The sequence below is a fragment of the Protopterus annectens genome, chromosome 1.part2 (assembly GCF_019279795.1).
Source record: "Protopterus annectens isolate FY-2018-M chromosome 1.part2, PAN1.0, whole genome shotgun sequence".
Taxonomy (NCBI): domain Eukaryota; kingdom Metazoa; phylum Chordata; order Ceratodontiformes; family Protopteridae; genus Protopterus; species Protopterus annectens.
The window spans coordinates 1,230,224,516-1,230,241,151 of record NC_056727.1 but is presented as its reverse complement, the minus strand read 5'-3'; the positions used below and the strand labels follow the sequence as shown (position 1 = coordinate 1,230,241,151).

The 16,636-nt window shown below is 42.1% G+C and overlaps 1 protein-coding gene across 2 annotated transcripts in view; it reads left to right on the top strand.

Moving 5' to 3' along the window:
• TMEM50A (transmembrane protein 50A) overlaps window positions 1-16,636 on the top strand; it is a 455,243-nt gene that overhangs the window by 37,776 nt on the left and 400,831 nt on the right. For both annotated transcript variants that reach the window (XM_044060091.1, XM_044060090.1), the window contains exon 2: window positions 16,170-16,277. In XM_044060091.1, the coding sequence (XP_043916026.1) occupies window positions 16,179-16,277 (99 nt within the window). In that variant the 5' untranslated portion in view covers window positions 16,170-16,178. The remainder of the gene's footprint in view (window positions 1-16,169; window positions 16,278-16,636) is intronic.

Sequence of the window (16,636 nt, the reverse complement as noted above, 5' to 3'; positions counted from 1 at the left end):
GTGTTTAGTGTACTGCCACCTATATGGTAATTCATGGATACATGTTTTTTCCCAAAGGGGATAACAATACATTTCTTGGCATTGAGCTTGAGCCCATGGCTCTGGCACCAAGCATCTGTTTCTGTAAGGCCCTTTTGTAGAGTATCCACATAATTTGGGGATTCAATAATGGCTCCCAGTTTGCAGTCATCTGCAAATTTTGTTAGCCAGAGTCCCTTAGTGTTGACCTGTACTTCAGAGAAGTAGATGCCAAACAAGAGCGGCCCCAGGACTGAACCCTGAGGTACTCCACTTGTCACTTGTCTGGAGCTGGATTTGGAGTTGGCTACTTTTACAGTGTGGGTTCTATCAGTAAGCCATTCAGCAACCCATTGGGTGACATGGGGATTAATGCCCAACTTAGTAAGTTTATCTATGATTCCAGAGTGGGGGATGGTGTCAAAGGACTTGGCAAGGTCTAGATAGGCTGTGTGGACCACCTTACCCTTGTCCATGGCTCTGGAGACTGATTCAAAGAAGTCATTCAGGTTCAGGAGACAAGATCGGCCCTTCACAAACCCAAACTGGGTGGGGTCCAGTGTTTGAAGGTTGCCAATGTCTTTGTTTATAAGTTCCATGATAATACGCTCCATGGCCTTGCAGATAAGGCTTGTCAGACTGATGGGACGGTAGTTTCCGGGATCCAAGGTGGATCCCCCATTGTGGATTGGGATAACTGTAGCTCTGCGCCACTCAGTGGGCACGAAACCTGAGGTGAGGCTATGATTAATCATGACACTTAGGTGAGGTGCCAGTTCATATTGTAGTTCATGTAGTACACAGCCCGGGATGTCATCTGGTCCCATGGATGCTGTATTCTTGGCTTTAGAGTGCGTTTTGTACCTGTGTGGCCGTTATTACTGGAATTTGGCAATCTTCCGGTATTGAGATGGGCCATTTAGGGGGTGAGAGTGGGGTGAAGTTGGCACTGAATCGATCTGCCAGGATATTGGCAATATCCTTCGGATCAGTATATTTAATGCCATTCTGTTTTAGCTCAGAGCAGATCTGAGCATTGCCATTTAGATTCTTGACATAATTATAGAATGCTTTGTGGTTGTCTTTGGAATCTTTGGCAATTTTATTTTCGTAACTAGCTTTGGAGGATTTTATGAGGCATCTCAGTTTCTTACTGAGGCTAGTAAGGGAGTTTTGCATCCTGGGATTTTCCTCTTTTCTGCAAAAGTTTCTTCCTTTTGTTGTAAAGTTTGTTTATGGCAGGGGACCACCAGATTGGCTTCCTTTTTTTGGATGAGAGCATTTTGGTTCTATTTGGGATGGCACGATTCATGCATGAGTGGATGTGCTCGTACAGTGCCATAGTGTAGGATTCAGCAGTTGAACTTTCAGTTCCCGTCTGCATGGGTGTCATGAAGTTTGTCACTTCTGACTTGAGTAGCATGAAGTTGGCTTTAGAGAAGTTTTTTATGGTGGTTTCTTTACTGGGGGGTGGGATGTGGATGTTAAGGGTGATTAGCTTATGGTCAGACCTGACTAACGTGGGGGTGACCATAGGTATGGAGCATTGATTTCCCATGTTGGTAATGACCAGGTCTAGGATATTGGAGCCCCTGGTGGGACTATGGATTAGTTGATCCAGGGCATTGGAATTTATGAATTCCAAGAACCGTTGCGCAAAGGTGTTGGGACATGAGTAGTTTTCCCAGTTAATGGCAGGGTAGTTAAAATCATCCAGTATTAGGGTGTTTGGTTCTATCTTAATATTTTCCAGTATGTTTAGAAAGGTGTAGTGAGAATCTTTGGGTATGGTGGGGGATCTGTAGCAAGCTACAATTTGGATTGCAGTCTTACCTAGTGTTAGTTGCACTTGGAGAATTTCAGACACATTGTGTTGGCCAACTAAGCCTGGTGGTGTGAATATCCTTGGTAAATATTGACCCTCCTCCACCTTTAGTGTTTCGGTCCTGGTTTGGTGGCCGAAAAGTGTGGTAAGAGTTGTAGCCTGGTATTGCAGGGGTGCTCTCTGGAGCCTTGAACCAGGTCTCAGTTACTGCACATATCTATGTTCTCCATTTTTAGGAGTGCCTCAAGAGAGTGCATTTTGAGATTTAGACTTCTAGCATTGAGTAGCATTACCTTCAGATTTTGCATGCTTGTACCTGTTATGGTGGTGGTTTTGTCCTTTGAAGTTTGCCTAAAGGCACTATAGGGGTGGCAAGAGCCTTAGCCAGTAACCTGAATCCCAGGGGCGACAGGTGCAGACCATCTCTTGCAAAGCATCATGGTCTGTCAATCATGTCATCCCAGGCAGACAGATACTGGATCCCCTTTGAATGACACCATAAGCTTAGCCAATTGTTGAAGTCAATCATTTTATCCTTATATTGTGGTATCATTCTGGGCGAAGGCAGGATGCTACTCAGGGCTAGGGTCATACCTGCCTGGGCCACATGATCCGAGAGCTCTTCCATGTCTCTTTTCATGTAGTCCAGGGAGGTGCATCTCAAGTCATTCACTCCAACATGGACAATGACAGAGTCATATTTGTACTTGTTGTGGAGTGACTTGCGTGCATGCGTTATGTGGTGGATCCTGGCACCCGACAGGCAGCTGACTGTAATTTTCTCCTTATTCAACCTGGTGAGAGGGACATTAGTGTGCCAGACTATAGAGTCACCTATGACTAAAGTGTTAGGTACATTGTCTTGCCTTAGGGGCTGTTGCTGGGTGGCACACTGGTGTTGTGAACTATGTGACACATTGGTTGTGATTGGTGTTTGTTTGCGTTTCAGCTTCAGAGGTCTTTGTTGCTTGGGCAGGTTACAGTTAAGGGCCTCTGCATATGTGGATTTAGTGTTGCTATATGTGGGTGTTGGTGCGGGTTTAGAAGGGCTATGTGTTGCTGGAGGTGTAGTGTGGGTGTTAACCTTCTCCTCTTGACTGTTTAGCACAATCTTGGGTGGAGAGAGCTTTGCTTCCATTTTGGCTACATAAGTGCATCTCTCACAGGTTGTAGTGTTGGGTGGTAGGAGGAGAGGGTTGTCTGTGTACATGAGGCAATTGCTGCATTGCCCCAGTATGCCCAGATTCACCAGGTGGACAGGAGAAATCACCGGAAGCTGACCCTTGGACATGCCTGGTTTGGGGCTTTTTTTTTCTTTGTAAAGTATAGGAGCTGTTTCCTTAGCAAGGTACTTTGCAATTATAGGCTGTTTAGTGCCTCCTATTAATTTCTCCTTGTTAACAAGGAGAGTTCAGTGTTTGTATGAGTTTAAGGCTTCCTAGTGCTTTCCAGCAGGTATTAGAGAAAGTGCTAGTCACAGGGATGCTTAAAGGTAAGATTGAAAAGAATGCACTCTGCAGTGTGCACTAGAGAAGTTAGATGTGAAAGTAGGTAACTTGAGTTTTACCTGTTTAAAAAGTTAAGGTTTAGTGGAGAGTTACTATTTTTAAAACAGCAAGATGGACTGAAAGGGGTGGTCACTTTTGTATTTTGGTACTATGAAATACTGTAGGATGGCCAATAAATTTAAATAATTGAAGGGGTGGGATTTAAAAAGTGGTGATTTTGTGATTACTCACATAAGCCAGTGGAAGTAGAGAGAAATGAGATATATGGTCAGATTAACATAAGAGGCGGGCAACTAGAAAGACAGTGGTATTTAACAAGACAACTTAAATGGGCGGGAAAAAATTCTGCCTGACTCAGAACAGAGAGAGCTGTGGTCTCTTTTGAGTTTTAATATGCTGTTAAAACAGAATGCAAGCAAAACACAAGGTAAAGAAAACAAACTACAGTATTCAAAATATAGAAAGGCAATACAGTAATACAAAAAATAACAGCAAACTAACCTTTCCTTCACAGCAAAGTGTAGCAGAGTCTGGATGAGCCTTTCTGGTAAAGCGTCTCTCTCACTGGTTCTTTGTGGTTGTGGGTAGGCTCTCCCCTCAGCATTCTCGAGCCTATCCATCTTCATTTTTTTTCTCCTTTCATTTAGTAATATCAATCATGATTTTATTTGTTTTTGAAAAGATATTTAATATTGTACTTTGCGTGAGGGAAACAGCAAATTTTTCTTGATAATAAGATCCAAGGCATTACCTTCAGAAATTAACTGCTCCAATAGTATGCTGATTGTTTTATGAGCAGTTCAAAAGTAATTCAATGCCTTGTTTATCAAAGAGCTCAATGAGTTCATAGTGTAATGAGGACCCCTGTTGGAGGCCAGTGTGAAACTTCCAAGTTCTAAGCCCCCATGGAACTTGTCTTCGCCGAACAGCTTCAATCAAATAAGCATTTTCCACTTGTAATTTGCGGCACTTTAATAAAACTTGTTCAAATTTTGTAATTGTTGCAGGTTGCCATTATTATTAGTTGTAATGTTGTTAAACTCCAAAACCTTATTGAACCAACTGTTAAGGTCTATATTGTTGTTACTCGATCCTGCATGCATATTACTCCTATTAGAGTCATTAGTCAGTTCAGAATTCTGTCCATTTATATGGCTCCTACCCGCCAAACAATTTGGGGCGTGGTTGAAATTAGAATGAGGCAGAAGTGACATATTCCAACAACTCCGGTAACACCCCTTTAGAGAGAGATGTGAGGTTGGAACGCCTAAGGAACTGAGGAAATCACCAGGGAAATCAAATGTGGCCCAACTACAACCAGGGGAACCAGAGATGCCATGTGAGATGCTATGGACGGCAGAGAATGAACTAAGACATGAAAGTGGTGAAAACTATCTTGGAATATGCGTTAGCTTTTGGACTTTTGTGTAAAAGGGTCTCTACAATACAGACACTCGAGCCTACATACAGAAGGCAGATCAAATAAAGACTTTCAGTTTATATTATTCAGGAGAATCAGAATATACATGCAGAAACTTTGGATATGTTTACTAACCAGCATTTCTGCAGACTGTTGTATTTATCCGCACTGTTAATGAAGACTGTATTTGGATATTGAACTTCTACTAAAGCATTAACTGAAGTACATTGTTTTCAGAATTCTTTCTGAAAAGTACAAAAGACTTGGCCCATAAAGTAGGGACTGGCACCTCTTCAGCACAAGTTTGGGTAATTAACAGACTTTCATTCTAGGCTCGTTTATGCAGTTTCCAGTATACTGTAATCTTATCAATTCTTTCAATGGCAAGCCAGCCAGGAGACAGAATTTTCGCATACATGTATAAAAGACAGACAAGTAAACTTCCAAAATCATATCCGTTTTAAATCTGGTAGTAAATGTGTTCATGTAATCAGTTTAAAATTGTATATATTATATATAGAAATTGTAGTTTACCAAGCACACCAGATCAGATTGCAGCCAGCTCTGCAAGCTAAGTTAAAGACCGTAATGTATGCCTTAAGGCAGTATGTAAAAAATCTATTTAATACAGTTTATGCAGTTACAGTTCTTGGTATTTATTCAAGAAAATTTTAGATAGTAATTTCTTGCAGCATTCAGTAGTACTGAAAAGTTAAAGGACGTCAGCTAAAGAAACGGCTATGGTAAAGCAGTGGGTGGAGTTTCACTCCCAGAACGGTATGTTAGAATGTCAAAAGTTCAGCAGTTAACATTAAGTTGTTATAAGTGCAGAAATGCACAGTGTCAAATTGCTACAATTTCATTTGAGGTTATGACAGGACACTGAAGTTTCTGTTTGATTTAATAATAAAGTCACAGCCTTTCCATGTCACCATAGTATATTATCAGTTTGCTTACAGACTTGCAAGAGTTCATTAGCAGCAAATGTTTATTTCATGCAGGAAAATGTAAATAAAGTCAGGGCAATACGCAGTATGCAATGCTATCAGCTTATTGTTAAGGATGCAAATGTTAATTTAAGGAGCTGATACTAAAATACAATCAAGACTTTTAGCCTTGCATAAGAGATAAAAGGAGTGGTTTAAAAGGCTTAACTATAAAAAGGACACTTGGACATTAAATCAGGCCCTTGCATTAGTGACTGGGACAATGCAGAGTAAAATTTGGCAAGAGCTTGTTTATAGTTAAAATGCATGATATAATGGCACTAGTTTTCAGTGTATGTTTTTATCTATGTTCAGACAATACTGACAAAAAAGTATTAATAGTTTAGTTTCCAGAATGTAACATTGCCATTCAGTACTTCAGAGAAAATAACTGTTTCATAAAATGCCCGTATATTGGTTGTTCTCTCCTCTACAGTGTGTGGGAGCCATATATGGTCCTGCACATGCTGTAGCATGGCATTGATAAACTTTTGTATCAGTGAGACATATGCTGGAGATGCACTCAGTTCCCCCATTTGGTTGCTGGAAAGTTGCAGTAGCTTGAATTATGCTTCACATACCTTGGTGTCCACTGGAGTGGATATTCCATGCAACCCATGAGCCTGCACATGAGGACAATTATTTGTAATGGCACCAGCATGGTGCCTCTGTACATGGAGTAGCAATCCACTATTTTTATGCCATGTAGGGGATGAAGTGTTACTCATAGTTGGATCCTTCTGTGAAGTTGGGGGGACAGTGACATGCACGTTTGGCCACTGACCTATGAGAACAGTTTTGAACACATGCATTTCTGCTAATCCTGCTAATGCCACATTGACATCTTGACTGTTTCTGTTCATCACAAGGATTTTGTGGTGTACAGTTACACAGGCAATCATGGCTCAGTGAGCAGTTTTCATGTTTTTGAATCATGCCACCATGTTGCATTTGCTATTACCCTTAAAATGTTGCTCGCTTTTGTCTCATTATACTCTCATTTACAAATTGTGCATAATCTTGCTATGTTTCTGAATTTCCCTTGCATGTCAGAACTTATCACACTATCCGCATTGGGCTGTTTGCTTCTGAATCGAGGTGTTTGTGTGTGTGTGTGTGTGTGTGTGTGTGTGTGTGTGTGTGTGTGTGTGTGTGTGTGTGTAAGTATATGTTCTTGCATCTTTACTTGTGCGTGTGTGTGTGGATATATATATATATATATATATATATATATATATATATATATATATATATATATATATATATATGTATGTGTGTAATATATATATATATATATATATATATATATATATATATATATATATATATATAATGTTTTTGTTTTCTTTGAATTTTCGCTGTACAGACCTGAAGTAAATTAAACAAATGAAATCCTCCAACAGTTTTGTACCAAAAAAAAGAATTCCGTCAGTCATCAGATGCAGACACTTCTTTGACAACGGGAAAATCAGAAAGCTGTAGGTTCTGTCCATACACTTGGTGCTTGGATTCATACTCCACTATTGACACACTAGTGCAGCATGGGAGGCGGTGGCGCTGTGTTCCTGAATGCTGTCCTTCAGGTTGTGTATTAGAGGTGCTATCTTCCTGAGTTTGTGGCTGCTCAAATGTGTGTAGGTATCCTGCCACTTACCGGAAGGAGTTGTGGTAGTTCTTTTTTAAAACTTTGTCTCCACAAACCTAGTTCAACATTCCCTACTATCCCTCATTCAAAATTTAAAGTATAAATCAAATATTTATTTACATATAATGTTGTACCATTTCATGCAGAAGTTGTCCATTACATGAAAATGTTTGCATCTTCACCGCCAAATTTTCCTGAAAAGTGAAAAATAAACCAAACCCTAATTCCTCCTTATAATCTGAAATATGCCATATTTTGTGTCCGAGACTGAAACTTAATGCTTTTCCTGTTGTGCTTTCTTTTAGTTATTTTCCAAACCTCTTGAGCCTATTATAGTATAGAAGAATATGACCCATTGTTTACTGTAACCCACATCCCTACACAAAAGCTCATTCTGTGGCTGATTTGTACTTGTCATGTGGCTTGATAGAGCTTTGAATGTGCTGATGCTGTAGGTAATGCAGCAGCCTCAGAGATGGACCTATAAAGGAATGTGTGGGTGTAGCTGAGGCAGGCCATCCATGTTATCTCGGTGTAGTGTGGACCTCTCGCAGCGAAAGTAGACCCTTATTGTGATTTGTGTCTTCTTCCTTTGGCCACCCCATCTTCATGAAGGCAAGGCCAGCCACTGAGAAAGGAGCTCCCTTGCCGACAGAAGAGGGCCCTTAAGTACCAGAGAGACTTATTCTCCCAGTCTGTACCAACCTTGTTTTCCAAAGTGGCAATCCAGTGGCCTAGTAGCCATATTCCTGACTGTAGTCCATGACCACAGAAGGTGGCATTCTGAATCTCTTGGTTTTCCCTTTTAGGTGAACACTATCATCATTATAAAGTGTGATGCTACTTGATGCACTTTTCACTCAGTGTCTGTAAAGATGTTACTTGTTTTGGTGAATGCGGAAGAAGAATGCTGTATCTTCACCTGCGCAAAGAACTGGTTTCTGCTAGACCCAAGAAGTGAGTTGTTGATAGTATCCCTGGCAGGAAATTCCTACTGTTGCAGTTCTTGAGGGTCTGTAGAAATTGTGAGATGATTACTTTCATTCCAGCCCTGAGAGTTGTCTTAATCAAAGAGGAGGTGTACATTCTCTGCTGACAGTTCTGCCCGCAACAGTGGCCCAGGATGTCTTTACTCTCACAGTACGAGTGAGGAGGAGTATCAAAGGCTTGTTCATCACACTTCAGTGTGTTAGTGGTGACCACAGTCTGAGTGCCTTTTTTCTGCTGAGGATGCGAGTGTTGAAGCGTACTGTGAGGTCAGGTGATTGCAGAATTGCATAATGCTCAAGGATCAGCTTCTGGCATTAGACCCTTGTTGCTAGCCCCCAGAGTAGTAGATAGTACTCCTCAACATGGGCTTGTCTTCCTGCATTTGAATATATTGCAGGTCCTGATGATTATTACTGTTAAAGGGTGGGGAGCCCACTTTATCTTCTGCATAATTTAAGAGAAGTAGTCCTCCTGGAGAGTAGTGCTGGAGTTAAAATCATTTCTGTACAGCTCTGAAGGGGAGAACAGAATTCAAATTCAAATTCAAATCCTGTTCTGCTTTAATATTCGTTCTGTGTTCCTTGAACAAACAATGTATTCTTATCCCTTTGCAAAGAAACCATATATGTCTGACTGTTGACAAGGGGCATTACTGTGTCAGCTGATCCTATCTTGCGAAAGCTGAACCAGCTGGCAGACATCTTGAGATGCTCCTTCAGTCCCGCTTTTTGTCATGGCCAGGAAGGTTGTGGCTTCCAGCTGTGTGGTCCCTGGTTGTACAGGAAACCTTATGGTGGTATGAGCAAGTGTAATCATCTGGCTGTACCTCAGAGCATAGCTTCTGGTTCAACACCTGGATTCTCTTGGGCATCAATGACAGGGTGTCTGAAATGACAGAGTTCACTGCGAAGCCTTCCACTCGCCAGTTAAATTGAAGCTTCTCTGCCTATTAGCTGAGAAATGCCCTGTAGAACATTGGTCAGTCAAAGCATGCTGTTTCTTTTGGCTTGTGTGAAGCATCTGCAAGTCTGATTTTTGTCAGTTATTATTGGTTATCGTGCAACTTTGAACTGTTTTCTTACTGTTATGACCATGCGGAGGATACGACTGCAGATCTGTACCACTGGCCAAGCATTTAAGGGGATAAGTACTGACATCTTTCTTTTGATGGAACCTCTTGCATCTTTCTTTGAAGGAACCTCTTCCCTGCTTGGGATTTAAATTTCCTGGTTGACTAACAGAATTGTACATCCACTATTTGATGCTGATAATTCTTGTCTTGAAAGATGCCATTTGTGTCATGATTTTGCCATACAGCATCTTTGAGCTTAAGAATCTTATTTTATAGAGAGCTGTATTTGACCTTTCAAAAGGATTGCTTTTCTCATAGCCTAGTATAAACCTATGAACCTATCTGCCCTAAGGCATTTATAAGCCTAGCCCAAATTTTTGTGGCTTACGCCACCCCTTATATGAAAAAATACTGTGCTCATTAGTTTGTTGTGCCTCTGTCCAGCAGTGACACAGAGATGATTCCCAGGGTAAACCTACGATCTCCCATCCACAGGTCTAGATTTCTCTTGAACAGAGTCAGCGAGGTGCTCTGCCTCACATGGACCGGGATTTTATTCCACAGCATAGGGAGTCTCTGAGTGATAAATCTATCTCTCCAGCACGTCCTATTTATATCTGTGCTAAGGTTTAAGTCGCTTGCTCTAGTGGTTTTGGTGGATTTGGATTTTTTGAGATGGAGCATGTCCATTAATTCCGGGTTGGACATGGCCTTGTATGTCAGGCACATGTCACCTCTGAGCAGACGGTATGCGACTGAATAGAGCTGGAGTTTCTTCAATCTGGCAGCATATGACAGATTTTGGAGTCCCTTTATCCTTTTGGTGAGGAACTTTTGGGGTCTCTCCAATTGCTGCAGATGTCTGGTGAGATACATCCCAAATGGGGCATTGTACTCTATCATTGGTCTGATAAGTGAAGAGTACAGGGGAACAATGACCTCACTAGATCTGGATGTGAATCCCTTCATGATCAGGTGGGCAATGTAGAAGGTCTTTCTAACCACTTTAGCAACATGAGTGTCAAAAGAAAGGCCACTGTCAACCTGGGTCCCCACGTCCCTGATAACCTCTTCTGTGCTTAGTGGATTGCCACCTATATGGTAGCTTGGGGTTACCTTGTTTTTCCCGAAGGGTATGACTATACATTTTGTGGCGTTTAACTTCAGGCCATGGCTCTGGCACCAGCTATCTGTTTCCATGAGTCCCTTCTGAAGGATATCCGTGTCCGATGCACTTTCGACTATGGCGCCCAGTTTGCAGTCGTCTGCAAACTTTGTCAGCCAAAGTCCTCCCATGTTGGCCTGTACTTCTGAGAAGTAGATGCCAAACAATAGGGGCCAAGGACCGAGCCCTGTGGGACACCACTTGTGACCGGCTTGGAGTCTGACATAGCCAGCAACTCTAACCCTGTGGGTTCTGTCCTTAAGCCAGTTTGCAACCCATCTTGTGACATATGGGTTTACATTTAAGCTGGTAAGTTTTTCTACAATACCCGAGTGGGGTATTGTGTCAAAGCCTTTGCAAGGTCAAGGTAGGCTGTATGGACTGCCTTTCCTCATCAATGGCCTTCAAGAAGTCGACCAAGTTCAAAAGGCATGATCTTCCCTTGACAAAGCCAAACTGGGTCGGGTCCAATGTCTGCAAGTCCCCTATATCTTTGTTTATGAGCTCCATTATGATCCTCTCCATAGCTTTGCAGACTAGACTTGTTAAGCTTATGGGGCGGTAATTACCAGGGTCCGTAGAGGCACCGCCTTTGTGGAGTGGGACCACAGTTGCCGTACGCCACTCCTTGGGCACGTATCCTGTGGTAAGGCTGAGATTAAACAGCTGTCTTATGTGCGGGTTTAATTCCTCATTTAGCTTGTGTAGCACACAGCCGGGGACACCATCCGGTCCCATTGATGCTGTGTTTTTAGCTTTAGAGAGAGCAGCTTTCACCTGCGCATTTGAGATGTCCGGGAGGCTACACTCTGCTGGGATAGTTATCCCTTCTTTAGGGGGGGAGAGGGGGGTGAAGTTTACACTGAACCTGTCTGCCAGTATGTTGGCAATGTCTGTGGGTTCAGTGATTTTTGTATCATTTTGGACTAATTTTGAGCATATCTGGGAGTTTCCACCCAGGTTCCTAACATAGCTGAAAAAGGCCTTATGATTGTCCTTTGAATCCATGGCAATTTTTCTCTCAAAATTGGCCTTAGTTGATTTTATGAGTGCTCGTATTTTTTTACTAATAATGATCAGGGGTGACTTCCCTTTTATGGATTTTGTTCTATTATGTAATAGCTTTCTCCTCTTATTGTAAAGTTTGTTAATGGCTGGGGTCCACCAGACTGGACGTTTGCCCTTTGTGGAAAGAGTCTTGGTTTTATTTGGGATTGCCTGATCTATGCAGTCCTGGATGTGTTCATAGAAGGCATTTGTAAGGGCTTCCGCAGCTTGGGTTGTGGTTTCCACTGGCTCAGGGGCCTTGAAGGATACCACACCAGTCTTGAGTAGTGTGAAGTTTGCTTTAGAGAAGTTCTTTACTATGGTCTTTTTTGTTTGGGGTGGGGGCGGGATGTGGATTTCCAGTGAGATTAGTTTATGATCAGATCTCCCCAATGAGGGATATACTTCCGGTGTGGAGCATTTTGTCCCCATGTTTGTGACAATGAGATCTAGTATATTTTCTCCTCTCGTGGGAACAGTGACTAGCTGTTCCATGGCATTTGAATTTATGAACTCCAGGAACCGTTGGGCTAGAAAGTTAGGGCTTGAGTAATGTTCCCAGTCTATATTCGGGTAGTTGAAGTCATATGATGGTGTTTGGAGATACATTTATACCCTCCAGTGTCTTCAGGAAGGCTGTGTGGGGTTCCTGAGTTTGAGAGGGTGGCCTGTAGCATGCTACAATTTGTAGAGCAGTTTTGCCTATGGTTAGTTGCACCTGGATGGTTTCAAGCTTATGCGTTGCCACCAACCTGGAGGTGTCGGTATCCTTTATGAATATGGATACACCCCCTCCTTTTCTGGTGTGGTCCGGGTTTTGGGGCGGGCATGATATGAGGTAAAACCTAATAGTGCCGGGTGCTCTCAGGAGCCTTGAACCAGGTTTCAGTTACAGCACAGACATCTATGTTCTCCATACTGAGAAGGGCCTAGAGTGCGTGCATTTTGAGATTTAGACTTCTGGCATTGAGCAGCATTACCCTCAGTTTCTTCCCATTTTGTTTTCTAGGGTGGTAGGTTTAGAATTTGAGCCTTGCCTAAAAAGGCACTATGGGGTGGCAAGAGCCTTAGCCAATATCCGGAATCCCAGGGTGACAGGTGCAAGCCGTCCCTTGAAGCAGCGTGGCTTGTCAGGCATGTCATCCCAGGCAGACAGACACTGGATCCCCTTTGAATGACACCAGACATTAAGCCAATTGTTAAAGCTGATCATCTTGTCTCTATATTGTGGCATCATTCTTGGTGAAGGAAGGATACTGCTCAGGGTTAGGGTCATACCTGCCTGGGCTACATAATCAGAGAGCTCCTTTATGTCTCTTTTCATGTAGTCCAGGGAGGTACGTCTCAGGTCGTTCACACCAGCATGGACAATGACTGTGTCATATTTGTACTTGCCGTGGAGTGACCAGTGCTTGTGTTATGTGGTGGATTCTAGCGCCCGATAGGCAGCTTACTGTGACCCTCTCCTTGTTCAGCCTGGTGAGTGGGACGTCAGTGTGTCTGACTATGGAGTCACCTATGACAAGTATGTTTGGTGTTGTATTTGGCCTTAAGGGCTGTGACTGCTTTGCACACTGCTTTTGTGGTTTGTGTTGCTTGTGGGGTGTCTTGAGGTAGCAGTTGTTTGGGTGTCTGCTTTGGAGGCCTCTGCTGTTTAGGTAAATTTTACTCAGAGCCTCCGAGTATGTCTTTGTGTGTTTGTGTTTGATTCAGTGGAGTGGTAGCATTATGTGAGGCTGGTTTTGTGGTGTGTGTAGTTGCCTTCTCCTCCTGTCTGGTCTTACCAGTCCTGAGTTGAGAGAGCTCAGCCTCCAGTTTGGCTAAATAGCTGCATCTCTCACAAGTATTTGTGTTATGTGGGAGGAGGAGAGGGTTGTCTGTGTACATGAGGCAGTTATAACATTGCCTCAAGATTCCCAGATTCACCAGCTGGACCGGAGAGGAGATTGACAACTGACCTTTGAACATACTAGAATAATATTGGGAAATCCTTAATTGAAAACAAGGGCCAGTGGGGAGTGAGGGTGTAGTGCTTTTAATTTTTAGTGCTGACTTATATAATTGCTTTAGTGAGCAAGTGCCAGGTAACTTGAGTGCAATGTGTTACAAGTAACTAAATGCAAAAACGACAAACAGTAACTTTCTTTCAAGTGAAACAAGGAAATAAGTACAGTAAGCAATGCAGATATCACTAGTGATCCACAGAAGCGCTGAGAAGTTGCGTATTAGGTGGAATTAGCTTCCAGGAAATAACAAGCAAACAAACAACAAGCATATAAACAAAGCTAGATTCAGCAGGCCTGGATCTAGTCTATGCTAGAGCAAACAAGGTGTACCAATTTCAGTAAGATACAGTTCAAATATTCAGGCACTATAAACCTTTAACCAGAAATTCCCAGCTCAGAAGGGCAGAGTCCAGCCTCTTCTCCCACAAGAGTGCAGACCACGAACCTTCTTAATGTAAAATAACTGGCCTGAAGCCCAAGTGCCTAAACCAGAACTAATACACTTAGACACTGGGCTCTCAATCAGCAGTTCCCAACTTAGAAGGATGAAAGCTACCTGTTCTGCCACCACAGTGCTTGCCACAAACCTTCCTAATGTAAAACAACTGGTCTGAAGCCCAAGTGCTTAATCCAAAAGACTTAGAATTATAGCTACACTTTAATCAAGTTACAACCAAGCAGTAATAAATACCATTGAATACTTTAGAGAATGTCTGGATTAGTGCTCAAGTTACACAAACAAAGCTAGATCCAGCAGGCCCGAATCCAGTCTATGCCACAGCAAACAAGGCGCACCAACTTCAGTAAGAAACAGTTCAGATATGCATGCACTATAAGCCTTCAACCAGAAATTCCCAGCTCAGAAGGGCAGAGTCCAGCCTCTCCTCCCACAAGAGTGCAGACCACGAACCCTCTTAATGTAAAATAACTGGCTTGAAAGTCCAAGTGCTTAAACCAGAATTAATACACTTTTAGAATAACAGACACTGAGCCCTCAATCAGCAGTTCTCAACCTAGAAGGATGTAAGATACCTGTTCTGCCACAACAGTGCAGACCACAAACCCTCTCAGTGCAAAACAACTAACTGGTCCGAAGCCCAAGTGTTTAAACCAAAAGGCTTAGAATGAGTTACATTAACTCACGTTTCCTCTGAAAAGTGGTATTACAGTTCTTTAAAACCATTCGATTCATCTCCCTGGTTTTGTTTTTCTCTGACTTTGTGGGCACAGAAACCAGTGGAGGAAAAAAAAAACTTTGTACTTTGGAAGTGAACCATCAGTTCAGGATCTTCCTGAATAACTGCCAAGAGTTGTGGAAGACAGGATCTCTGTTAGCCCTTCTTTCTTTGAGCCAGACAAGGCAAACAGCTGATAAGCAGACACTGGAAATATTTTTGAAGCAGACACTAGTGTGTGCTTCAAAAATATTTCCATTATGAGCATTTGTACCATAGCCATTTAATCATCAATTTATTCCTTTATTCCTGTATTGGGCACTGTTGCTTGGACTGTGCTTCCAGGTGTCAGACCTCCTTTGATGCTTCGGAACTTCAGGGTCTCTGCCTTTTAGCAGTCTTCTTGCTCTTGCTTTGAATCCTGTATTGCTTATGTTTCCTTGCAACGTTTAGGCCCACTTAGGACGATTGCTGTCAGCTATTGCAGACAAGGTGTAAAATGTAGTACTTTATCTGTGATGGGACCATTCTTGGTGGGTCCTAATGAGCCAGTCAGTCTGCCCATGCATCTGGATGACCCCTCTTTCTAGAGGTTGATGTTGAAGCTCCCTTTAAGTTGGGCAAGTTCATGCATGCATGTGTATTCATTAGTAGGTTTCCACCTGTCAGTATGCAATAATTTTGTTTGTTAACTTGGGGAGGGGGCAGTCATGCTGTCTCACTGTGGCATGTATTATTGTGGTGTTTGGAAGCGGACGGGAGGTTAGAGTAAGGAAAATAGCTAAATTAAGAGACAAGAGGAGGTTTTTCCCACTGTAGACCTTCAGAAGAAGAATCCTTCACAGATGAATGCATATTCCAGAAGTAATTCTTTTTATCTTTTTATTTATTTTACTATGTATCCTTTCACGTGAAGAAATGGAAAAATATACTATTGTTTCCTTCACAAAATGTTGAAGGCGTTACTGCAGGATGCTTGTTTTTTTCACTTTGTGTCAAGTATTTACTTGTATTGAAAACTGTGAGTCTAAAGAACAAAACAAAAAAAAAATCTGTAGTTTGAATTCTAGTTACAGGCAACTTGTGCAAACATCCTGCAAAGAAATTTAATAAAATAAATGGAAGTATGTTTTGACCCAATTTTAAGTGGCGGTGGTGTTGGGATCTTAAGGATAGCGGACAGTCTTAGAGATTTACTTAGGAAGTCGTGTCAAAGCAAAGTGTAATTTACACCATTTGTCTTCTGGAATCAAATGTCTGAGGCATTTTATTCCTAATGCTGTGGTTTGCTTTTGAATTTCTCTTTCCTTAGATCAGCAGAATGTCAGGATTTCTTGACAGTATTCGGTGTCCAGAATGCGAGTGTTTTGACTGGGGAGAGAAAAGAAACACAATTGCATCCGTTGCAGCAGGTGTGCTGGTAGGTTTTCATTTTTCTTATCTGTGCAATGAGGAAAAAGTAATTAGAGTTTTGCCAAAAAGTGGGGTCTCTTAAGAAAGATTTCTAGACAAAGTGGTATGTATATAATCTATTTTAAACTTTTGAGATTGGATTTGGTCTTTGTGGAGAAGCATTGCATTTATTTTGTGGATTCACATGTTGAAAATCCTTCTGCTAGGGAAGTGATTTGGGTTTGGGAATCACTGGTCCATGACTGCACTATTTAAGAAACAGTGCTGCTGGCAAACTTCCCGTGACTTTTAAACGAAGTGATTCATTGACTGAACAGTAGTTGAGAACTGCTGTTTCTCAGTCTGTGAATGACAGATGTGATGCAT